This window comes from Coregonus clupeaformis, chromosome 37 (assembly GCF_020615455.1).
Source record: "Coregonus clupeaformis isolate EN_2021a chromosome 37, ASM2061545v1, whole genome shotgun sequence".
In the NCBI taxonomy this organism is placed as follows: Eukaryota; Metazoa; Chordata; class Actinopteri; order Salmoniformes; family Salmonidae; genus Coregonus; species Coregonus clupeaformis.
The window spans coordinates 32947432-32974708 of NC_059228.1; the positions used below are offsets into that span (position 1 = coordinate 32947432).

A 27277-nucleotide genomic window follows, 5' to 3' on the forward strand; every position below is an offset into this window, starting at 1 on the left:
GTCATGTGTTCATGGATGGAGTGTACTGTCCTTACCTCTCACTGTTGCTGATATCTACTTCCTCCATCACAGGCATCGGGCCCCCGGAACTTAGATTCATGTACCCATAAATGCAGAAACTCCCTATGAAACAAGGAGAAATAGAGGTTACTCAGGCAGTTAGGATTCATTCAGATATGCCCCGGAAATTACTCACTACACCACATTTTGTAAGGCTGTCAACAGCGATTTATTGTTGAACAACTGCACAGATTTTGAACCTATGATTTAATTGATTTAGGAGACAGAGGAAAATAAAATAGTGTTCTTTAATCATTGTAACAAAAAAATCAAAATGAAAATATGCCTCTAATTACTCTACAATAACATATCCACTAACAGCATGTGGATTCAACAACATTATAGGCAGAACATAGCCTTGGATTTACTGAATGGAATTAATATGAATATGACACTTCATGTGAGCCAATGCTAAATGATTGTGCTTCATTGTTTAAGCGCATGCAAGAATAATGTAGCAGATATTGTATTATGCTTTCACTTGCCATAGTCGTATGAGCTATTGTTTGCATTACTGGTTGGGTCACATAATCCCATTTTGTTCAAGAAATTCATTGCGTTCACGTCTCCTTTTGGGATACATGAATACAACAGGCTGCCACAGGGGCTATGCAGCAGTCCTGCAACACAAGCAACAGCAGGAGGTAGTGGTTAAAGATGCGGAGAGGACACTTCACTTCTGTTTTTTCACCTTTAGTGGAGTGAACAGATAAATATATATCTGTACCATCGCTGATATGTTCTCCATGTATTAAAATATCAGCAATTCCCTTTTGGGAAATGGACAAGGAAAATCTCCAGATGACTTGTCACAGTGTTGCACATCTGCATTGACCGTGACTGCATCTGGCCACTTGGGCTTTGCCCTGTACAGTGTGTAAATATATCCCTATGGACTTTGAATGTATTTACATAATATGAATATTTTCATCATACAGAGTATTTCCATACTATGTCGTCAGAAGGATTACCTCTTGAGTAATAATGTAGGTGTGTGTAATTTATCTCCATTTCTTGTAATCGTGTCAGTTTGATTTCTGAAAACATTATTCAAATACAATTTATACAAGGTCCCTTGTCGCTCAGTTGCAAGGCCAGGGTTGTGGGTTCGATTCCCACGGGGGACTAGTACGAGAAAAAATAAGTATGAAACTGTATGTTCTCACTACTGAGTGTCTGCTGGATGACTAAACTGTAATGTAAAAATGAGTTTAAATATTCCACAGTTCACATTGTGTTTGATTGGTGCAATTGCAGTTCTACTGAATATACCAGAAATATAGTAAACCCTTTTCATGAACTTCAGTAGTGCTCAGGACATCATCACAGGCTTCTGAAATGATTCTGAACAGAATGAGGATGCACCCCAGACAACTGGACATTGGACTGAGGAGGTCAGTGGGTTGATGATGATAATGATGCTATGGTTTGTGCAACTCATTCTAATTATCTCCACAAATGTATGAGATTAAATGACCAAGGTCCATAGTGCTCTGCTTCATCTGCAGTATAATCCATTTTTCTCTCATTCTGCCACTGGTTTTGCCTTACTATGACTAAGCCTGAATAATTCAAATGGTTTGTTGCTGGCTCACAGTAAACAAAGTACAAGTACCTTGTAGTACTGTTGACATTAAAACTGACCATGTGATATTAAGATAATCTCTTCTCATTCATACATAAACAATTGTTACTGTTGTTTATGAATGAAACACTGGTGTAAGGTTTGATTAGAACTGACAACCGATGACACCCTTCCACCTTGAGAGCTGATCTGATTGATTCTCCTCTGAGCCCCGAGGCAGCAGGCAGGTCTCGAAGAAGGACCCCACTCTGATATGTGTTTTTGGTTTAGAATGAAGTGATGTGTAGCAGTCCGCAATAAACACCTGGCTCCACACACAAACACATCAGTTAGCATCACTGGGCCGTTCAGCTCGAAAATTGACATCTCTGATGTGCGTGAAAGGCAATATTTACAAGGAAACACATGAGGCTAATGGCTTTCTCAAAGGGACGGTATGGGCCGGAATAGCGTCATTCAACGCTCTAGGTGGAGAGACTGTCCAGCGGGGGTCTCTGACTCCATATCCTCCAGACGGAGTGGAACTCTCACAGGTGGTCTCTCTCCAGACACATTGAGGACGCAGACAGACACACTACACACATGTATATGTTACAAACCCACACATGCTGCGCACACACATTGCACACGTGCACACAATCCACACACACAGACAAGAATGGACCTGCCACAGAACCAGCTCAATACACACAGATAAACAATAGTCAGCACACTGAAACTGTGTCAGCTGCAGCACTGTTAAACCAGCAGAAGGATACCAACACTGAGTGCTGCTAGTTTGGCTGACTGTCTGCATGGAGTCTGGACTGTCTGCATGGAGTCTGGACTGTCTGCATGGAGTCTGGACTGTCTGCATGGAGTCTGGACTGTCTGCATGGAGTCTGGACTGTCTGCATGGAGTCTGGACTGTCTGCATGGAGTCTGGACTGTCTGCATGGAGTCTGGACTGTCTGCATGGAGTCTGGACTGTCTGCATGGAGTCTGGACTGTCTGCATGGAGTCTGGACTGTCTGCATGGAGTCTGGACTGTCTGCATGGAGTCTGGACTGTCTGCATGGAGTCTGGACTGTCTGCATGGAGTCTGGACTGTCTGCATGGAGTCTGGACTGTATCAATTTGGGAAAGAAAAGGTAGAGCAGACAGGGTTTTGTCTACAGTCGCATCACAGACCATTCTGCTCTTGTTTTCATTAAACATGTTTTGTCACTTTCAAGATCATTTTCAGAATTTCTTTATTTCTCTTCTATTTTAATAAGTGAAAACCATTCGGTATGAGCCTGATGTATTTGACGTTTGAGATCCTGTGATTTTATAATGTGTTCATCCCTTTTCTTCACCATACAAACACATCTGACAGAGTGAGCCTTGCAGCATTCTTTGACTTCATTACCAGTCTGTCTGAAAAAATGTCAAATGTGTTTGCTAACACAGTGTGCCCAAGCTACGTTTCTTTGCTTACATTAATAATTTAAGAACTGACATAATGTATACCCATTTCATACATTATACTGTAGGTATAATTGGAACTTCTGAGTGGTGAGGTCAAAGGTGTCAAAGTGCTTAATTACTTATCCTATAATAACCAGATATCAAAAACCTTTTGAGGAGCAGAGAGAAATTTCTTTCATTTTAAGATGAAGACCAGTTAAATACTAACACCCTTTGATCTAAATCACCCATTCTCTTTTACAATTACACATTTCAAACTCCAATGTGTTTTGTAGATAATGTCTGTCTCATCTGCTTTTCCATCACACCATATCTTCAGTCTTTGAAAAGTTCCACACTAACTGAAATATTATGCACAAAACCCATATGTCAAAAGCCATATATACAGCCATATATACATGTAAAAGTGAAATCTCACAAGTTAGGATGTGTCTTTGTAGTCTCATCTGAGTGCAACTCCGACCTCTGTTAGTTGATGCTGGAAATAAGATCATCATTACTGAGTTTCCAGACTGCAGCCAATGTTTATCATATTTGAGAGCTAAGAGTCTGACTGACGGTGGTCCAGCGGTGTGTTGTGGAGGACACCTTGCCATCTGGGTCAGGTTTCTCATGTTGGTACAGAGCTCATTAATCCCCCATCCTAATCAGGGAACATGACGTCTGACCTCTGACCTCTTACCAGACTCACACTTGCCACATATTTCCAAACCATTGGCTGTTTCCTGTTCCTGAACTGAGGTTTGTCCCAGACAGCGTATCATTTCGACCTCTGACTGATCTCTGATTTCAAGTGTCCCCTTTACTAAATTTCTATATTCATTCAATCACTATTAACAATTTTCTGATATTCATAACTTTTCACTTACCATGATATAATGATATTTAATATATTACGACTCAACACATTTAAGACACTTTCCTTTCAACTTTTCCCTAATCTAACTCTGTGGACTAATGCACAGAGGGACCCATGTGTGTCAGGTAGAAGCCAGCCTGTTACTGTTGGAGGTGGGTGGGGAGTGCCGCATGCCAAAAAAGCAGCATCATTTCAAGGAAGCTTTCTCATTATACTGAAGACTACACACACTCTCCCTGATGGATTTCCAATGTAATTTAAATGCTAATTTGGGTTTAATGATGGTTTTGGGGCTCCTAACGCTCTTCTTTGTGCTCCTCCTGATGTCATATTTACTGAGTTCTCCTGCTCGGCACCAACGCCCTCAGCTCTGCTCTGGGCATGTGGATGCAGCCGAGTATTAAAATAGCAATTTGCCAAACCATTAATAATGCACATCATGTGGATACAGTGTGCAGCCATGCCTCCAGAGTGTCTCTTTATACCCCAAAACAGACATTAATTCCTCTAAGTATAGAACAACTATTTAAAATTAATTAGGAGAGTATAATGATTGATTATGGAATCTGTAGGCTAACCAATAATCCACTCAAGTCATGGGGAGAGATTACAGAGAGAAGTTTCTGCTATGACTGACTTTCTAAAACCCCTCTCAGGTTGTTTATCAGAATGATATTGATTAATTATAATAGAAATCATTAGATTATATTTCATAGACCTTTGCCCCCCGAATGTCAATGACATACGGTTCAGGGCACCAAAAAGAGTGCAGGAGATTTTAGAAAACAGAAAGAAGCTAAACATGGGGCTTGAAAATGCTTTAGCAGGTATAAATACAACACCTGAGATGAATGTCAAACCATTCACTAAAGCAAACACTCAGATTGAAGCGATCACCAAATGTTCAAACTAGCAATAAACTGTAGTAGTGTGTTTCAACAGTATTACCTAGAGCTGCTAATATTAGAGAATGACTCTTCTGTTGATAGAATACCAGCTACAGGAGTAGGGCCAATAAAAACACTGGACTTTCCAGAAGTGCTTTGATAGGAATAAACTCATTGTAGGCCTCAATATTCTGACTCAGAGCCTTTACAAATTCAAAAAAGTTAAACTGCACCTCTGGGCTTGAACGCAAGGGCGGATTTTGATGACCTGGCTGAAGACACCTTAGAGTGGTTTTGGAAATGTGGCTATTGTTGAAGGGATTGTGGTGATGGAACAACTAAAGCGGTCCCATTCAGAACTTGGTACCCTCTCATTCCAAAATAAGTTATGCTTATTGCCTAAGGTATGCTCATTGCCTTGACTACTGAAAAGCCACACATTCAATTCAGAAGTATAATTTATACACACACACACACACACTCCAAAGCACCCTCACCACTATAGTAATACAATCTATTGTATATATCCCATTTATTGTTTGCATGTCAAAGTGGAAGAAATCCAAAGAAAAGTGACATAAAAAAACCAGAAGGTCTAAGAGCACGGGGCTGGGTTTCAACTAAGCTAACATATGGAATTGCTTAAAAATGGTCAATTTTAGGACCCCTGTAGATATTTTTTAAAAATATATTTAAAAATGATTTGATGAAACATTGAATTTGGCCTTACTGCTATTAGCCAATAGAAACGCATTGAATAACAGACTCATACATGGAAAAACAGATAGTCCAAAAATAAATAAAAAGGAAATATGTTTTGAAGTGTCTGTATTATATGTGAGAGATATAAGAAAGCTAGAAAAAAAAGGAAAAAATATATACTGTGGAATTACCCGTATACCTTTGACGTGGAAATGCCCTATTCACTTCCATTCATTTTCCGGTCTGGTACCAGGTTACCTTCAGACCACAGGAGGTTGGAAGCACCTTAATTGGGGAGAACAGGCTCATGATAATGGATGGAGCGGAATTGGTGGAATGGTATCCCAGCTGTTTGATGCCATTCCATTTACTCTGTTCCAGCCATTATTATGAGCCGTTCTCCCCCTCAGCAGCCTCCTGTGCTTCAGACGAGTCCCATGACGCTTGTGGGGGTTGTAGAGCAAAACGGAGAGCACCATCGTGTTCGTGAGAGTCTCATATTTCCATAGAGGGGTTTTTAGCCCAAACCATTTGGACACTACAGACGTTTTCATGAGAAGACCGATTTTCGGGATGTCTCCAGGTCTAATAAACAGCGCTGTAGCTCTGCCACCTTCCACCGCAGATACAAAAGGCCGACGTCCGCAGATGCGGTGGATTGAAAGGCAGCCCATGCATAAAAACAGATCTCTAGCTTAAACAGACGGATTTTGATGGGTATTGTTGTATTATGCTAAATATATTTCTGAAGGGTCACGGACATTGACTCTAGTGGGTTTTGGAACAGCAAGGTAGTGCTAAAGTTATATATCGTTAGGTTTGAATTGGGCCTCCCATCTGGAATGCAGTATCTTTATGGGTAATTCTAAAATCCCTATAGGTCCCTCTCATGTCTACGTTTTTAAAACCTCCACAGACATAAACACTAATAACCTCAGTAATATTCCCAGTAGATGGTATTCCTGTCTAACCATTTGAGTGGTGTTGACTTGTACTTTCACCAAGACCATAAAAGGGTGTAAATCCAAGAACTCCTACTAATATGGCATACGATATCATTATAATGTGGTGCTGATCGAGGTGGTCTTACAGTAACACGTTAACAAGAGCACAGTGGCAACTTCACAGACCTGCTCACCAATACAGTGGAGGGAGAATGCCTTGTAAAGGAATTTCTATTTAACCACAAGCTGACTGCTTCACCTCAGAACAATACAACCTCCTGTCTCACACTGATTTGAATGGATGACATATTTTTACAACCTAACACGCCCTACAATTTTGCGATTCACTAAGAAACAGTCTGGGTTCCCTTCTCTGCATTCAAGACCTCTGAGCAAAGTCCAAAGTCTCCCAGATTTTCGATCATTTCCTATTCAGTATGACCGTCCTATAGGCCATACATTGGCCATATTCTAATTATTTCAAAAGCAAGCAAATCATTATTGTGGTCCCTGACTGTTCTGAATAAAGCAATCCGAGAAGCAGTCAACAAATAAACAATCAACTTCCCTCAAGGGTTAAGTATCTTTAATAATGATGTATGCTGTCAGAGCATCTTAAGAGCCTGCACATTAAATGTATAAAAAGGCTTTATCAAGTGTGTAGGGTTTCTAAAACCCAACCTGGCATCCTGAAATGGGAAAGATACTACTTTGTTTATCCCATTATACTTTATTGCCCATTACATCAGTAATAATTGTTTGATAGCGACAGACATAAAGGTAGCCCCTACACTGCATTATATGATATTACTGGGCCATATTCACAAGTACAATGACAACCATTACACTGATTAGCGTAACAAAAAAGTAACAAATAAGAGTTGTAGGGTCTATTACTTGACAATTACATGGTGCTTGATTTAAAGGGCTCCAAATAAAATGGAAAAGGGGAACGGCAACAGCAACGTCATAACATTCATATTCATATACACTAGTCGTCAGGTTGCCAGTTTGATGTAGACATGTTGACAAGTATGTGAAATCCCTTGATCCTGTGACACAAACAGGTATGTAGGCTACACTAACAATCAAATTAATGTGTATTTCTAACCTGACTGTATATAATACAAAGCCATATAATAAAGCAATTGGGGGCAAAGATGAATGAGTCGGTTTATTGGTGCCATAATCCTGGTGACATTATGCAAGCAATACAAGTGTTGCATGACTGTGCGGCTGGCTTATAGACCTAATTAAAGACAAATGACTAAAACGGGAGATTCATGTGACTGTCTGTCCAAATGTCATGTAGTGTGCAGTTATGAATGCACTAATAATCCCAAGACTAGAAATAACTCCTTTGGTAAGTGTTGGAAACTTGTAACAATGAACCAATGAGGCTCTGGCCCGTTGGACTGTGCCAGCTGGTTTAACATGGAGAAGCAGGAACTGGAAAGATAATAGCTAATCCTGATGACTGCATGAGCACCCAAAAACATTCGGTTTCCTGTTTGGTTAAAATTAAATATTAACATATAAACAAATGTCTTAGTATACATTTTTCTGTCTTCATACTGGGGTGAATGTGAACCTTTATGGACAACATTTCAAATTGATTAATAGAACATTTATGGAAAGTATGGTTTCTGGTCTATGTCTGTCAAAAATGTGCAGTATTTGACCATAAAACTGACTAAAGGACAGGGAAAGCTCAAACGGAGGATCAGAAAATACCACAGCCTTTCAAACACAGACACAGGTGGTCTGAATAGTGAATTGTATGACTCAGCCAATGTCAGCAGCGTCACCATTCACCACAAAGCCTCTAAAATCAGTGGCTTAAACAAATCAATAATGGCAGCTGGCATCAGTATCACTCCCATTGGGAGCATGCTGAGGCTCTTTGAGCTTCATAAAATGAAACAAGTTTGCTATTGATGTGAAATTTAGACATTTCCTTAGACATTTCCTCTAATAGAATATTTTCTCTTTCCCCTGAACCTTTTTTTGCTAATCAAAAATAGAACAGAAAAATGAATCGTACATACAGCAAACCTTTCTCATGGGCAAACCATATTTATTAAAAAGAACATGAGCACATGATAAGGATATTGGGAGCATTCGCTATTTAATATGTTTCATGTGTCCGGATGTAGGATGGATCCACCACCATCTAGGTCTAGTCAGGAGCTGTCCAGACAACTCTGTTGCATTGATCACTTTGAAAACAAGCAACATTCTTCACAATATTAAAAATAATACTAACAAATGAAAGCTTCTTTTTTTTTTTTTTTTTCAAAGAAACACAATAACATGACAGGAATTTCCACAGAACTGACCAAAATAAAGCGCTTGCCTATTTTATATGTATCCTGCACACTACATCTTACACATCTATCAACATGATATCCTAAGATAGCACTCTGGGATCTTAAGCACAACAAATTTGTAACATATTGCACAAATTGGATTTGTAACATATCACACAAATTGCAAAATTTGACGTAGTACACAAAAAACGGGGACCCACTTTCAAAACTAATGGCTGTGTGCATCTTTAACTTTAACTTTTGATAATTGTTAAATAACTGTAAACAACTCCAGCCTCCTCTAAACTCTTTATGGGAACTGACATTGAACCTGTGTCATCCTGAATCAGACTAGAGTGGACATTTTCTCTCAAAATAATGTCCCATAACCTTTGTACAGTAGGCTACAGTGCATATTTGTGATATTACTGATGCAGCTCACAGGGGAGAATGCTGTGGGTTGAAATTGAGTTGAACAGTCCAGGGAGGACATAGCGATGTGTATTTATAGCATAGTTCAGAGGTCATGGGGTTGAGGACAGAGTGATAGGCATCTCATCTTGGGGTAATAAACTAGCATGATTTCTCACTTGCATTGCATTAAGGGTAAACACAGCTCACAGTTTGCTGTCTGGGTTTCATGGACTCCTGTCTATGTCACGACTTCTGCCGAGAGTGCCTCCCCTCCTTGTTCGGGCAGGTTTCGGCGTTCGGCGTCACCGGCTTACTAGCTACTGCCGATCCATTTATCATCACTCCATTTGTCTTGTCTTCAATCACACACACCTGGTCCTTATTCCCTCATTAGTCATTGTATAAGTGTTACCTCTGCTTCCTTGTCTGTGTGGGTGATTGTTTATTGTGGAGGTTAGTGAAGCTCGGTGGAGCTTGTGTATTTTGTATCGACGGGAGTATTTTCCCGTGTGCCTTGTATTTTCCAGTGAGCCTGTTTTGTGCCCTGGAGTATGTTTGACGCATTTCTGCGTAAACCTGTATTTTGTGGATTAAAGCCTGTTATTCTGTGATTTACCCTCCTGCGCCTGACTCCTTCAACACCACCTCATTACAGTCTAACTGTTATTCTGATGTTGCAAGGCCAAGGAATTTAGCCTGATCTCTACTCTGCTCCGTGCCTCCTGTGCAAATTTATACAAACCATCCCACTGAGCAGAGCAGAGCAGAGTAGAGGGGAGAAGGTTGTGATGGATTATAGAAAGAGGTACTCTGCCTCTGTCTGCTGTGTATGAAGCCCTGTCTCTTCTGCCGGGGTCTAAGAGAACTTGGGAGACTTGTCCTGGCCAGTCAGGGAGTAGAGTAAATGAGTGGTTTGGAGTCTGGACCAGAGAGAGAGAGAGAGGGGGGGGGAGATAAAAAGAGCGAGAAAGAGAGACAGAGAGAGAGAGAGAGAGAGAGAGAGAGAGAGAGAGAGAGAGAGAGAGAGAGAGAGAGAGAGAGAGAGAGAGAGAGAGAGAGAGAGAGAGAGGAAGATAAAATGAGCGAGAAAGAGAGACGGGAAGAGAGCAAGAGCGAGAGAAAGAGCAGGAGGCAGCTGCTGTTGCTACAGCTTTGTGCCAGGCATTTCCTTGAAAACTTCAGCTCATATTTCGGCATATAATTTATTTTTACACTCGGTGTAGTTAATGCTATTTCACATAGCATTAAATACACTGAGTGTAAAAAAAGGTGTATTAATCTAATGTATGACTGGTCTCCTAACAACAAGCTTCTGATGTATAAAAAGAGCTATTCACGCTCTGGTACAACTTTTCATTAAAGGATTGTCAATACTATTAAATTGCTGATGTTCTACATTGAATAAATAATGTATTTACTTAATGTAGAGAAACTTCTTTCAACTTTCAAGATAGGGGAAAAGATAAGAGCCATTTGTTTGGGTGAATACATCACTGACTAAATGTTTAAGTTTATGTTGCCATTACTTGACGTCAGTATAAGAGCAGGTGCTGTAGAAACAAAGCTGATTAATAAAGGCAATGACGTGTATAACGAAAATCAGATAAGGTTCTCCTTAAAACTTTGTTATCCCTGTGGCATGCTATCCCCGTGGCATGCTATCCCTGTGGCATGCTATCCCCGTGGCATGCTATCCCTGTGGCATGCTATCCCCGTGGCATGCTATCCCCGTGGCATGCTATCCCGTGGCATGCTATCCCCGTGGCATGCTATCCCATGGCATGCTATCCCTGTGGCATGCTGTCCCTGTGGCATGCTATCCCCGTGGCATACTATCCCTTGGCATGCTATCCCGTGACATGCTATCCCTTGACATGCTATCCCATGGCATGCTATCCCTTGGCATGCTATCCCGTGGCATGCTATCCCTTGGCATGCTATCCCGTGACATGCTATCCCTTGGCATGCTATCCCGTGACATGCTATCCCTTGGCAGAGTATTTAGCTCCAGCTCTAGTGCTCCCATTGGCACTTATCTCTCTCTCTTATGAATTTCACCAAATTTACATATGAATTTCAGAACAGCTGACAAATGAATCTGGCACATAGCATAACGAACGCTTTAACATTCCAGACAAACCTATAAACTGGAGATTTGTTCAGTCAAGTCTAGCTCAGACAGAGCACAATAGATCTCAAGAGAGGAGAGTGAATCACCCGAGTTTATGCAGGACTGGGCTCTGAGAGTCTATGGGCCAGGCTCTGGGAGTCTATGGGCCAGGCTCTGGGAATCTATGGGCCAGGCTCTGAGAGTCTATGGGCCAGGCTCTGAAAGTCTATGGGCCAGGCTCTGGGAGTCTATGGGCCAGGCTCTGGGAGTCTATGGGCCAGGCTCTGAGAGTCTATGGGCCAGGCTCGTGGAGTCTATGCAGGGCCAGGCTCTGGGAGTCTATGAAGGGCCAGGCTATGGGAGTCTATGCAGGGCCAGGCTCTGAGAGTCTATGCAGGGCCAGGCTCTGGGAGTCTATGAAGGGCCAGGCTCTGGGAGTCTATTCAGGGCCAGGCTCTGGGAGTCTATTCAGGGCCAGGCTCTGGGGAATACATGCGGAAGTACAAGTACTTGGTTCCTGAGTTTGTTTTCTATCTACTGGCTATCTGAGGCTGACAGCAGCACTGTTTTCTCCGTATTTGCCCTGTTATTTTCTTCTCTCCCAGTCATTCCAAGTAACTAATGTTACACAGTGAAGTGGACAGATTAGCACCACTGCTGCTCTTCTGCTCTGCTCTCACTACTGGATGTTATTGGGCTAGCAGGCTAAAAGCTTAGGTTCCCTTTTATTTCTACAGTATAAACAATCCCTAGTGGTTTTTAACAGGGACTCATTTCACATACTAAATTCCAAAGTTCATTACACCCACGTATTCAGATGCACCCTGAGAGTACTTAGACTTCCATAGAGAAATCAATATCATAATCTGAATTGGCTGTTTTTCCACACGTGTTGTCATTGATTTCCATTATTTACACGTTGAAAAACATACACTGCTGAGTCTCTAGGGCTTAGATCAACTCTAGGAGAAAGTCGATAAACAGTCGATACCAATATGTCCACCATTCCAACCCCAAACGTCTCGAAAAAATACATTATTTGCAATAACATATTATTTGCAGTAACATATTATTTGCAGTAACATATTATTTACAGTAACATATTATTTACAGTTACATATTATTTTGGAACTCTGAGAAGGTTCTAATGGCAAAAACATAGTATTACCCTCATTACAGTCTACACCGCCTGCTCACTCAGGTGTACTGTGATGGTTAAGTGACATCATTATATTTATGTGTGATAAGCATTACTTAGAGGTGTCATACAGGACTTGTTTTATGTCAACAAGGGCCTCAATTCATTATTTTCATTCATAACATTTACAGTAGAACTGTAACTCTCTATCATAGCATATCATATTATTTATGTATATGTAAATATACATATTATGTTAATTCAGTGTGTGTGTGTGTGTGTGTGTGTGTGTGTGTGTGTGTGTGTGTGTGTGTGTGTGTGTGTGTGTGTGTGTGTGTGTGTGTGTGTGTGTGCGTGTGTGTGTGTGTGTGTGTGTGTGTGTGTGTGTGTGTGTGTGTGTGTGTGTGTGTGTGTGTGTGTGTGTGTGTGTGTGTGTGTGTGCCAGCTTATCTGTTTAGTGCAAACATCTCTAAAAATAGGCTTTTCATAATAAGGACAGTGCCTGTGGCGATCCACTACTTACTTGCTTGTCTGAGTTTTAGAAATGCTCACTAAAATAACATTTTTCTCTCCACCCAGGGCAAATACAAGAGATGGAATCAAAACAGGAAAGCACTCAGGGATAGTACAGCACTGCCATAACGGAATAAAAAAAATCATTGTCTGTTTATTCCTCAGTGCCTGATTTTGGTTGCTCCACAGGGATGGAAATGATTTAACTTAATCAATTACTGAATATGTTTATTGAGGATTAACAAAAGGGACTGTTACAGTGTGCTAGCTAAATAGCTACTGTCCCCTCTTGTGGTTTTCCTACAAAATGTGATTGGGTCATGACATTCTCTTTTCTAATAAATGAGCCACAACTAATGTATTATTTTAAAGCTGTTTTCACAAGCTTTATGGAATATTTGAAATTGTTTATGAAAACTTATTTTCTTTTTGAAAGGTTCTCCAGTCTCTCAAGTAATCTTATGATAATTGCTTCAGTGACACAGTCAGTAGAGGCTCAGTTCAGTAATTATAACCGATAGTAGGAACACTTTTAGTAAACAATTCATAGCAGCACCTTCACCCAGCAAATCTGTCTACAGTACTGAGGTTGTATCAATAGGAGAAATTGTGAGAAACCGCAGAGACAGGAACATCTCTAACTGTTCTCTCACTGTTCATTTCTGGGGTCAGCACAAATGGTCTATAATTAGCAACTGGGGTGAAACAAAGTCTCATATTCAGCTTTCATGTTCCACTCTTCACACTGATAACGGTATTCAGGAGTAATTGTGGAAGAACTGGCCATGCAGAAAGTCATCAGACAAGCCATTCTTATTACGAACTGAGTATAAGGAAAGGAATCACATACTTCCTCTGCCATATCCATGAACTCACTTCTACAAAGTGGACATGTGGAGTAGTTTCTGCAAGTCCTCTACCTATCAAATAGACATTTGATAAAGCTTGATATGTCTACACTGAGTCCTGTAATCGAACAGAGAGAAATCTCCCTTTCTCCTCAGCTCAACTCATGGGACAGGACAGGACGGTGAGAGTCTTGGCTATGTACGTGCCATGAGACAGACAGAGAGCTTCAGATTATATAGAACTTCTCAGGGAGTTCTGGGACTGGGAGTAAAGTGTATATAGGAATGGAAGCTGTCAGAGTTTGTTTTCATGTCTAACCTTCAGCTCCACAGAGTTCTAATGTGATGTGAAAGTGGAGACTATTGATCCTCCAACAAGGCCCTCTCCATTCCGTGCCATTAATCAGGACACATCCTCTCTCTAGTATCTACCATGCCCCTCGCCTGGCACCGCCACCACCTTATTGACTGGCTCATGGATAGTTGCGTAAGCTCACTTTGACCAGGCAGACAGGCAGTCAGGCAGATAGACAGACAGACAGACAGACAGACAGACAGACAGACAGACAGACAGACAGACAGACAGGAAGGAAGGAAGGAAGGAAGGAAGGAAGGAAGGAAGGAAGGAAGGAAGGAAGGAAGGAAGGAAGGAAGGAAGGAAGGAAGGAAGGAAGGAAGGAAGGAAGGAAGGAAGGAAGGAAGGAAGGAAGGAAGGAAGGAAGGAAGGAAGGAAGGAAGGAAGGAAGGAAGGAAGGAAGGAAGGAAGCTCACATTGGAGCAGAGATGAACACCCTTCTAGTCATCCCAGCTAATCATCAGAACACACTTGCCTTGCCTTGACCCCTGGCTCTCAGTCTCAGCTTTATACACCTCTGATCTCTGTCTGTCTGGGAGAATCAGCCAAACAGACATGACCACATGTGATCTATAACCCCAGCATCATCAGAAGCATGGATGCTGTAGATACTGATTAAGAATTCATGAACAGCGCCCAAAGATCTATTTTGGTTTGTCAGAGGTGTACTCTTGTGAAGCTTTTAGGCGTAATACATTTTATTTGATGAGTCAGAGAGTGGAATTACTGCCCAGTGTAGCATAGGGGGGGTAATATAGACCTGCATTACAGATAGATACGGAACTAAACTAACAGGGTGTATGATGATAATCAGGATGTTATCAGAGCCAGGTGAAGAGAGGCATGTCTGTAGAACCTTTGATCAAGGTACATTGGTTAACCTTGATTGCTCCATCAAATAGCCTGCATGGCTAACAGGGCTAACATAATGTGTCAGTGTACATTTGTCAATGTTAGTATCAGATGTAATGTTACTGCAGTGTTCATATAAATACATTTTAAAAAACACACTAATAACAATTAGTTATTACATAGTACTGTAGGCAACATGTGGACAAAATGTGTGTAGTTAAATTAAGAGGGTTTTGCTACATTGAAACCATCTAAAATGTGACTATTCTAATTATTGATTTTAAGTAGCTATTGGCATGCAGTGCTGTTTTAATATTTTTCAATATAGATAGTTTCCAGTACTCCTTGTATACATTTGGTCTGGGTTTTTAATAACTATGATACTGTGATGGTCTAATGTAACAGCAGTCCATAATCCATAACCCATCAATATTTGTGCTATCTACAGTAGGCTAGAACACCTTATGTCAGTGCTGGAGGCCACCTCCAACATACAGTAGCTCTCACAACATGTGTATGAAAAGCTGGAGCAATACCACAGCATGATTCCTAAACAAATCAATAAATGGATGTACAACTTTAGCATAATGGCAATTTCATAATTAGAGTGTAAAGGTTGGGGACAACAGCAAATAGTAGCTGTCCTGTCCTCCTTCCTTAAATTAACTTTCATAATAATGTATATATAGGCGTCAATAATACACACTTTATACAATACAAATATGACTTAAGCTATTTCCATATAAAGGGCTAACTAATAATGTACAATTATAATCCTACAGTACACTTACCATGTCCTTGTGGAGACGCCGTGTTCCAAAACCATGGTACGACGCTATATCCCCATGAGAGAAATCACATTTTCGACTTGTATCAAAACACAGTTAAGAAGTGAACAGTTATTCTGTGACTACAATTTCAGAGATGTTCCCTGCTGACATTCACAAAGCGAAAAAGTTGTCCATGTATCCTGAGCGCAGTCGGAAGTATGAGCGCAAATGTGAACGGCTGGACAGTTTCGTACGCGTGGGGCACCGCGCGCTGTTCTGTGGATGAAGTAATGCTTGGAAAGCGAGACCTCGGTATTCCCAGCAAATTGCACCTTCAAGTCCCTCCTCTTTCGCTTGGTCTTTATTGATGTGGTAAAATCGGCTCGGTTTAAAATTGTTTGCTGCAGGTAGGCCAGGCTATAAATGGCTGTGAGTGACATTCATTGTAAAATTAATTGCTTGAACATGTGGACTTGCAAGGCAGATTCCCAGAGTAAATTGCTCTGTCATATCACTTTTTTCTGATAATTTTGTATCTCTTCATCTTTCAATTAAAATAGGTTAAGCCTACTATTAATCACTGTGATATGGACTGCTGGAAAAGCAACCCTTATGTAAGATTTAACTAAGAATATGATGTATTCTCAAAATAGAAGAGCCTTTGGCAAGATATTGTTTATATAATTGTGTTTCCTTGTTTACACTTTGACTCATCATGACTGAAAAACCTGGCTACCAATTATTCAAAGTAAACATTATTAATTAGTGTTACATGTATGGATCGAAATGACAAAATATTCAGACAATGTGAGATGTGATCAGTGCAAGCTGAAATAAGTCTTCAAGTAGTAGCCTAATTACAGAAGCTTAGTCATTCACTTGTGTAATGTACAACTTAACATACATACTGAAATAAGTCTTCAACCAGTAGCTTAATTACAGAAGCTTAGTCATTCACATGTGTAATGTACAACTTAACATACATACTGAAATAAGTCTTCAACCAGTAGCTTAATTACAGAAGCTTAGTCATTCACATGTGTAATGTACAACTTAACATACATACTGAAATAAGTATTCAACCAGTAACCTAATTACAGAAGCTTAGTCATTAACTTGTGTAATGTACAACTTAACATACATACTGAAATGATTATTCAACCAGTAGCTTAATTACAGAAGCTTAGTTACTAACTTGTGTAATGTACAACTTAACATACATTAGCTGTTGTGAAAGCAGCAGCTACTCTTCCTGGGGTCAACACGAAACATGACATAATACAAAACATGAATAGAGAAGAACAGAACTACATCAATAAAAAAATGTCACATGTAGTCTAAATATCAATACATACACACAAACTATCTAGGTGAAATTGCATGAGTGTGAGGTGTGATTTGAAGGAGTCAGGCGCAGGAGGGCAAATAAAAGGTTTATTATGAACACAGTAGTTCGCAGCAACGCGTCAAACACTTAAGTGCGGAAAAGAGGCGCACTGGAAAACAACGTAGCACACGTGTGAAAATAACCCGGAGATACAAAATAACAAAGAGCTCCACCAAGCTAATCCAACCTCCACAATATACAACCACACACAAAGACAAGGGGGCAGAGGGAACACTTATACAGGTACTGACGAGGGGATATGAACCAGGTGTGTGGAATAAACAAGACAAAACAAATGGAATGATGAGATGAGGAGCGGCAGTGGCTAGAAGGCCGGTGACGACGAACGCCGACGCCTGCCCGAACAAGGAGAGGAGACAGCGTCGGAGGAAGTCGTGACAGTGAGTAATAAAACCATACTCATCTTGGAGAAATAATTACTACTTTAGTAATTGTGAGATCAGACACACATCTTCTTGATGTGTTAAAAACATGTTTCTATATCATGACTCTTACAATTATCATACAGATACAGTTCCTGATTCCCCAGTTAGTGACTATTTAGAATGATGTAAATGATGTGAAATAGAGAGGGCCGTCAGTATGTAAACTGCTATCCTCCTGATGACGTGGCCATTGAAGAGAAACGAGATCACACGAAGCCATGTTCTCCCTGCATATTCTGTTTCAGGATGACGCACACAGGCTGCATCCCAATTAAATGGCACCTGATTCCCTATAGTGTGCACTACTTTTGACCAGGACCCACTATATAGGGTGCCATTCCGGACGTAGCCACAGAGAGGTAACTCTGGCGGCCATCAAGCAGCCACATAGTGTTTTTCGTTCTCTGCCTAATCATCTTGCATAATGCCCTTGATTTGTCCTCCCTCTCCACTAACAATGCATTGACATGGAGATGAACTCAGCCGGCAGTCTCAGAGACGAGAGGTCTTGTTTTTGTCTCATAACTGCCAATCAGTCTGAGAAATCAGTCACTGTTCAGATTCCAGCGCAGTACGTAAAAATACCATTATTCTGTTTCTAACATCCCATCTCCAGCCCCTGTGCAAATTGGAAAGTGCTTCTTACTATGTAAACCAAACAGGAGGATTGGAACAGTACTGAACTTTTTCCTCAAGTCACCATATTGCTAATTTTCCTGGGTCTTGGTAGTCCAGTGATTAAGTGGCATGGTTGATGTAGCTCTCGCTCACACCTTGTCCTCCTTTCTAATTTCTCAATTTCTCTCATACCTCTCTTTCTCTCTCTGTCCCCCTTCTCTTCCCCTTGATAACCTCACACAGAGGAAGGCATGCTCATTTGCACAATGTCAGCGAGATCTAATTTATCTGGTTTTCCATCTCAAGAGCACACAGAAAGTTGCTCACAGCCAGTCAACCAATCCTCTGTCCCTGTAAATTCTCATTCTCACTCCAGAAGCAGTGGTGACAGTGAAGAGAGAATGATCACCCTCAGAACCAGTCCTTACTTCACCTTTAGTGTTATGAGAGGTCCAATCTGAATGCTTCAACGGTTCCTATTCCATGTCTATCGTCATGATCAGTTCTCCTGTGTGCTGCGAAATGCGTTAGCTGAATAAAACAAGGAGGATGCATAATATAAATAACATCATGACAGTACAAGCACATAACCACGTCTGGAATGCTGTACACACTCTTGTGTGTAAAGATAGTCATCCAGGAATCCCAGGCCGTCCTGGAAAGCAGTAGCACTTGTTACTGAGTGGACTATCCTGACTCATTAATGAATCCCAGGACTTCCTGGAAAGCAGAAGCACTTGTTACTGAGTGGACTATCCTGACTCGTTATTGAATCCCAGGACTCCCTGGAAAGCAGTTGTTACTGAGTGGACTATCCTGACTCGTTATTGAATCCCAGGACTCCCTGGAAAGCAGTTGTTACTGAGTGGACTATCCTGACTCGTTATTGAATCCCAGGACTCCCTGGAAAGCAGTTGTTACTGAGTGGACTATCCTGACTCGTTATTGAATCCCAGGACTCCCTGGAAAGCAGTTATTACTGAGTGGACTATCCTGACTCGTTATTGAATCCCAGGACTCCCTGGAAAGCAGTTATTACTGAGTGGACTATCCTGACTCGTTATTGAATCCCAGGACTCCCTGGAAAGCAGTTATTACTGAGTGGACTATCCTGACTCGTTATTGAATCCCAGGACTCCCTGGAAAGCAGTTGTTACTGAGTGGACTATCCTGACTCGTTATTGAATCCCAGGACTCCCTGGAAAGCAGTTATTACTGAGTGGACTATCCTGACTCGTTATTGAATCCCAGGACTCCCTGGAAAGCAGTTATTACTGAGTGGACTATCCTGACTCTTTAATGAAATGGCATTAATGTCAAATAGATGTATTTTTTCTTTTCATTTAAATGTTTTGTCATTTAGCAGACACTCTTAACCAGAGCGACTTACAGTAGTGAGTGCATACTTTTTCATTCGTACTGGTCCCCCTTGGGAATCGAACCCACAACCCTGTCTTTGCAAGTGCTATGCTCTACCAACTGAGGCAAACAGTTCTGGATATAAATAGGAGTGTTGACCTCTTGAACACACCTCTGAGGAAGACAGATACCAGTGCTACCGTCTCCCAGATGTTTATTGGATCCTTACTTAACCAACAGAGCCCCCCACCCACCCAGTAGATTGACAGAGGCCTCGTATATGCCACCCAGTAGAGCTGACAGAGGCCTGTATATCCCCCAGTAGACTGACAGAGGCCTGTATATCCCCCAGTAGACTGACAGAGGCCTGTATATCCCACCCAGTAGACTGACAGAGGCCTGTATATCCCCCCAGTAGACTGACAGAGGCCTGTATATCCCCCAGTAGACTGACAAAGGCCTGTATATCCCCCAGTAGACTGACAGAGGCCTGTATATCCCCCAGTAGACTGACAGAGGCCTGTATATCCCCCAGTAGACTGACAGAGGCCTGTATATCCCCCAGTAGACTGACAGAGGCCTACAGTATATGCTAGAGGATGGCTGAGCTGTAGCTCAGAGACTCTGAGTGGACACGCTCTCAGGCCTGTAAATTGGCTAAAAATGAAGAAAGTTCCCCTATCTGCAGTCAGAGCCCTGGCAGTGAGACTGAGGAGAGGGACATTCACAGGCTGCAGGCTGCAGTACAGCGCTGGTCAGCCAGGCACAGAACCACTTCTCCAGACCTGGCTGGCTGGAACACACACTTCCCTCTACTCTTTCCAGGCTATCGAGTGGACCGAGAGTCTCTTTATTATCCACACCTGGCAGAAGTGCACTCAATGTGAAAAATAGAATGATGGCAGCAGTGAGAGTGCCATGTGATTCTTGTTGAACCGTAGGAGAGGTTTCGGCTAAGGATAGCCTAGCTGTACTATATTGATATATAGTAGGCTGTAATGCCAACACATAACTTAGTGTTTTGTGCTTGTTTTAATTTAGGGGCGTTGTTGGTTAAGTAAGGGTCCAATAAACATCTGGGAGACGGTAACACTGGTATCTGTCTTCCTCAGAGGTGTGTTCAAGCGGTCAACACTCCTATTTATAGCCGTATTAATAGTTAAGCAAAGGAGGTAACACATATTTTACATAAACATTACAAAGTCAACCAGAAACATGCCACAACATGAATGTGCTGTTACTCAATGGACCATTAGTAACTGATACCAACTGACACTTTTCTTAGATGACCCAAAGCACAGCTCCAAACTATGCAAGAACTATTTAGGGAAGAAGCAGTCGGCTGGTATTCTGTCTATAATGGCGTGGCCAGCACAGTCACCGGATCTCAACCCTTTTGAGCTGTTGTGGGAGCAGTAAGAAGTGCCCATCAAGCCAATCCAACTTGTGGGAGGTGCTTCAGGAAGCATGGGGTGAAATCTCTTCAGATTACCTCAACAAATTGACAACTAGAATGCCAAAGGTCTGGAAGGCTGTAATTTATGCAAATGGTTGATTCTTTGACGAAAGCAAAGTTTGAAGGACACAATTATTATTTCCACTAAAAATCATTATTTCTAACCTTGTCAATGACTACATTTCCTATGCATTTTGCTATATTTCCTATTCAAACTCATTTCATGTATGTTTTCATGGAAAACAAGGACATTTCTAAGTGACCCCAAACTTTTCAACGGTAGTGTATGTGTACTGACTGCATTGATTCCACATTTCGGCAACAATTAGACAAAACCAAAAAACAACAGATCAGATTCGGAAAACTAGAAAGGCACCTGACATCTATACTTCTCTGAACATTGATTGGCACATAAAGCATGTCTATAAACATCATTATAGTCTTTTTTTTAAACTAAATATCTTCCTCAACAAAACAACCTTTCTAATTCTAGCTGTCTGTTTAAGCTTATCTAACTAGGGCTGGCAGACATAGGCGGTAGACATACTGTGGAGGTGGTATCGTATTAACAGTGATAATGACTTTCGGTTTGTGTGCTGGAAGACGAGCCAGTTAGCTTTGATCGTCTGTTCTGAGGCCCACCAGCTCTCTCTCCCTCTCTCTGTCTGGCATGATGGCCATGGAGCTGCACCCCACAGACTACACCAACTCAACTCAACACATTAAAACTAACAGAAAAACATCAGTAGAATGACAAATAGGAATAGTTTACTTTAGATCAAAGTAAATATAATTACAAAAAAGGTTCACTTTAGAGTGATCCATATACACTTTGGAAGCATGGTCCTTGCTCAACAATCCTAGGACCTAGTAATAAACTCTTCACCCAACTATGACCCCAGCTAAATAAAAGCCCAAAACATCCCTACTACGAGTCCCTGCTTTCTGCTTCCTTAGTTGAATCAGCAGCCATTTTATTTTACAGTTTCTTTGTCTCGTGTGACTACATTCAGTTTACATTTTAAACCAAGAGACACTCTGAAGAAAGAAAAGAACAGAGTGAAGCCGTCCTTTCCAGCTGATGAAGAGGGCTGATTTATATTCAACCACAGCAGTGACAAAAATACCTGACGTTAAAGTGGAACTGACAGCATTTTAGCAACATGAAATCTTATCCAAATCTGTCAATATACACCCCCAGGAAGAATATGACACTTGTTTAAACATTTTCTGACAAGCGAGCACTTAGATATGGTCATTTTCACGTTTTCATAAATTCTTAGAATGTTTGGGAATTACGTACAGTGGGGAAAAAAAGTATTTAGTCAGCCACCAATTGTGCAAGTTCTCCCACTTAAAAAGATGAGAGAGGCCTGTAATTTTCATCATAGGTACACGTCAACTATGACAGACAAAATGAGAAAGAAAAATCCAGAAAATCACATTGTAGGATTTTTAATGAATTTATTTGCAAATTATGGTGGAAAATAAGTATTTGGTCAATAACAAAAGTTTCTCAATACTTTGTTATATACCCTTTGTTGGCAATGACACAGGTCAAACATTTTCTGTAAGTCTTCACAAGGTTTTCACACACGGTTGCTGGTATTTTGGCCCATTCCTCCATGCAGATCTCCTTTAGAGCAGTGATGTTTTGGGGCTGTCGCTGGGCAACACGGACTTTCAACTCCCTCCAAAGATTTTCTATGGGGTTGAGATCTGGAGACTGGCTAGGCCACTCCAGGACCTTGAAATGCTTCTTACGAAGCCACTCCTTCGTTGCCCGGGCGGTGTGTTTGGGATCATTGTCATGCTGAAAGACCCAGCCACGTTTCATCTTCAATGCCCTTGCTGATGGAAGGAGGTTTTCACTCAAAATCTCACGATACATGGCCCCATTCATTCTTTCCTTTACACGGATCAGTCGTCCTGGTCCCTTTGCAGAAAAACAGCCCCAAAGCATGATGTTTTCACCCCCATGCTTCACAGTAGGTATGGTGTTCTTTGGATGCAACTCAGCATTCTTTGTCCTCCAAACACAACGAGTTGAGTTTTTACCAAAAAGTTCTATTTTGTTTTCATCTGACCATATGACATTCTTCCAATCCTCTTCTGGATGCACTGTAGCAAACTTCAGACGGGCCTGGTCATGTACTGGCTTAAGCAGGGGGACACGTCTAGCACTGCAGGATTTGAGTCCCTGAAGGCGTAGTGTGTTACTGATGGTAGGCTTTGTTACTTTGGTCCCAGCTCTCTGCAGGTCATTCACTAGGTCCCCCCGTGTGGTTCTGGGATTTTTGCTCACCGTTCTTGTGATCATTTTGACCCCACGGGGTGAGATCTTGCGTGGAGCCCCAGATCGAGGGAGATTATCAGTGGTCTTGTATGTCTTCCATTTCCTAATAATTGCTCCCACAGTTGATTTCTTCAAACCAAGCTGCTTACCTATTGCAGATTCAGTCTTCCCAGCCTGGTGCAGGTCTACAATTTTGTTTCTGGTGTCCTTTGACAGCTCTTTGGTCTTGGCCATAGTGGAGTTTGGAGTGTGACTGTTTGAGGTTGTGGACAGGTGTCTTTTATACTGATAACAAGTTCAAACAGGTGCCATTAATACAGGTAACGAGTGGAGGACAGAGGAGCCTCTTAAAGAAGAAGTTACAGGTCTGTGAGAGCCAGAAATCTTGCTTGTTTGTAGGTGACCAAATACTTATTTTCCACCATAATTTGCAAATAAATTCATTAAAAATCCTACAATGTGATTTTCTGGATTTTTTTTTCTCAATTTGTCTGTCATAGTTGACGTGTACCTATGATGAAAATTACAGGCCTCTCTCATATTTTTAAGTGGGAGAACTTGCACAATTGGTGGCTGACTAAATACTTTTTTTCCCCACTGTATACTAAGGCATTTGTGAGAATTATATAGCAATATAGAGTGGGAAAGTGGCCGTGCATTTGGACAATTAATAGACACTGCAGTAAATAAAATCTAATAAAAACATCTGTTTTGTCCAAGACCGGAGTCTACGCAGACCAGTGCACTATAGCCAATCAGAGCTACAGTAGGCCTTTATACAAACAAGCCATTTGCCACACGGGCCTGCCATCATTCAATTTGAACTGGACTGTGTGTTTACAGGCAGTTGCAACATCGCGACTTTAGATCATTAGAACGCATTCCCCAAAAGCCACAAAATACACCTGAATGGATTTCTGCAAATATATAAATACCACGGGAGTCATCTTACATTTGGGAACAGTACAGTCCTATTGATCAAACAACAGTGCTTCTACATCTGCATTGCTTGCTGTTTGGGGTTTTAGGCTGGGTTTCTGTATACCACTTTGTGAAATCTGCTGATGTAAAAAGGGCTTTATAAATAAATGTGATTGAACCATGAAAAGATGGGCACTCAGTTATGCACATAAACAACAACAAGATCAACAACTAATGCTAGCCAGAGCAAGATGAGCTAAAATCTAACGAAGGAACATTAGATAAACCCTCTCAAACTTTTTCAGCTAGTTGGCCATCAAAATTTCACTGATAACGATGGGGAATTGTAGCCTACTCGTCCTTCTGCAGCTTGTCTGCCGATACATGCTTGTCCCAAAAAAGCACCCACGCTAACTGGCTAAAGTTGGCTAGCTTGCTAGCTAGCTACTTCCAGACACAAATGAGAGAACACCTCAATCTGACCATTTTACTCGTTGTAGCAGAGCTGGTTAGGCTGTTTACATGTTATCTAGAGCGTTCTTGACTAACTATTACTTTTTTTGACACCGCTCATATTCAGCAGGTGTTGTGCATTCATAAATTCATGAGTTATTCTGCGCTTTGGCACACTCAGATGAGAGTGCTCTGAAATCGGAGTAGATAGCCAGAGTGAATTTGCGAACGCAAGAGATATGCTAACTGGATAACAGTTGCTGAAGTTCTTGCTAGCTAACCAAATGACACCTGCATCTCTAGCTTTGTACAGCCACCAAAAAAACGATATGAGGGGAAAATGTCAGTCACTCACCCACTCCTCCAATGGCATGACATGACATCCTCCTAGCTAACGTTAGGCTCCGTGTTTTTAGCTTGCTACATAAATAGATATGCTAGCCTATTAGCCACGTTATGACTGACTTGTGATCATTGTCCTTGCTAGTTTGATTGTATTGACATTCTTAGCCTTAGTTCAATTTGTCAGTTTTTGTCCAAAATATTGAGTCATTGAAATTGAAACAGTGCATCCCGAATGGAGGAAGCAAACAATGTACCTGGCCAGATGTGATTTACAACCTGATAGCAATATTTTTGGGAATACCAAGAAATGTATTGGTGAATTATATTAATCATGCATTGAACTGCAATCATCTATTCTGCCAACAATGCCTTCGTGTACGTCATGGAATGTTGAGTCAACTAGAACCTATTTTTAAAACCTCTTATAAAGTTGGTTGTGTAGCATAAACTTAGAATTTGATATTTTTGACTGATATTATGATTGTCTGTTTGTTTAATATCTGCAGTAGTTAAAACACTGTCAGTTCCACTTTAACACAGCAGGGTGCCGCTAATGGTTATGCACATAGAAATATAATGAATAGAATCGACGTATTTCTATGGTTAAGCACTCGCCGTTCAACATCTGCAGCTGGTGGAGGCTCCCTGGGAAATAAACCTTGTGTTGTCATATTTGCAATTAAAGTATGTCAGTTAATATTCTGAACAATCCTACCATGAATTACTTAAGCAAATACAATATGGCTGATTAGGCCTATACCTGTAATTATTACTGTAGCCTATGATTTCTGTAACTTCATCTATCAGATACACTAGGTCATTGCCATCACTAGCCGGCTACCACCTGGTTACTCATCCCTGCACCTTAGAGGCTGCTGCCCTATATACATAGACATGGAATCACTGGCCACTTTAATAATGCAACACTAGTCACTTTAACAATGGTTACATACTGCTTTGCTCATCTCATATGTATATACTGTATTCTATTCTACTGTATTTTAGTCAATGCCACTCCGACATTGCTCGTCCTAATATTTATATATTTCTTAACTCCATTCTTTTACTTTTTGATTTGTGTGTATTGTTGTGAATTGTTAGATACTACTGCACTGTTGGAGCTAGGAACACAAGTATTTCGCTACATCCGCAATAACATCTGCTAAATATGTGTATGTGACCAATAAAAATCTATTTGATTTGATTTGATTTTACCTGTGAAAAAATACTTCCAGTAAGTGATTAAAAAATAACAATAACCTTGTATCATTCTCCAAAAAGCTGTGTTGTCTAATCAGAGTAGATAATGGTGAAGGTGCATGAAGATGGAGGAATTCAGATATATGGTCATTGTTTTTAGCACTACCCACAGAGTTCTTAAACTACGGCACGCAACATGGTCCAATGTGCCAGTAAATCAGCACCATCTACTGTTTCAGTTTTTCAAATTGCCGCTGTCTTAGAGCAAGAATTGGGGTCAGTATACGCTCCTAATGCCGATACAAAAAAGGGTAACAGAGAGCAATGTACAATACGGCGAACTTAACAAACTAGGAATTTGTGGTAAGTACATGGGGGCCGACATCTTTATGCACCTTCATCGTTGTTGCTGTATACTGTCTCTGTGTAGAACAAAATGTCCTATCTCAATATCCACAGTCCACAGTGCTGGTGTAAGCTTCTCTAAAACCCATTCTGCTGACATATCTAGTCGACGCAATGATGGGCACCAGCTAGGATGGATAATTAGCTCCTTAATCTGATGCTCTGTACTGAAATGCAGTAGCAGTGCGTGAGTAAAATCACCGGGGAAGCCAAGCCAGAACAAAAAAGCCATATTACAACCTATGTGTTGTGATAATTGCGTTGTTTGCTATATAAACTGTTAGTTCATATGCCTTGACACCGTGATATATAGGCCTAAGGACGAGACAATAAGAAGACACAGTGGCAGAATAAATTCAACCACACAGTGTCCGAATAAATTAAACCGGTGAGCAACATCTGTCCGGTGGAGTCCACAAACCATATTGCATGTAACAAACAATTACATGACCTACTGCATGGTCAATGTTTCCGACATCTTCGGACTACTAAACAACTATTGATTTAGAACACCGGACTGTTACCCAAGTCACAATGAAAACAGGAGCTGCTTCCACTATTCCAGCACCATTTCAAGTTCAACATTTCAATATCAT

At 41.1% G+C, this 27277-nt stretch overlaps 1 protein-coding gene across 1 annotated transcript in view; it reads right to left on the reverse strand.

Moving 5' to 3' along the window:
- Positions 1-16060, reverse strand: part of LOC123482742 (5-hydroxytryptamine receptor 4-like) — a 57274-nt gene extending 41214 nt beyond the window's left edge. Inside the window, exons 1-2 of the mRNA XM_045211449.1 lie at positions 15817-16060; positions 36-123 (exon numbers count right to left, since the gene is read on the reverse strand). Coding sequence (XP_045067384.1) covers positions 36-100 — 65 coding nt within the window. The 5' untranslated portion in view covers positions 101-123; positions 15817-16060. The remainder of the gene's footprint in view (positions 1-35; positions 124-15816) is intronic.
- Positions 16061-27277: the final 11217 nt, after the last annotated feature.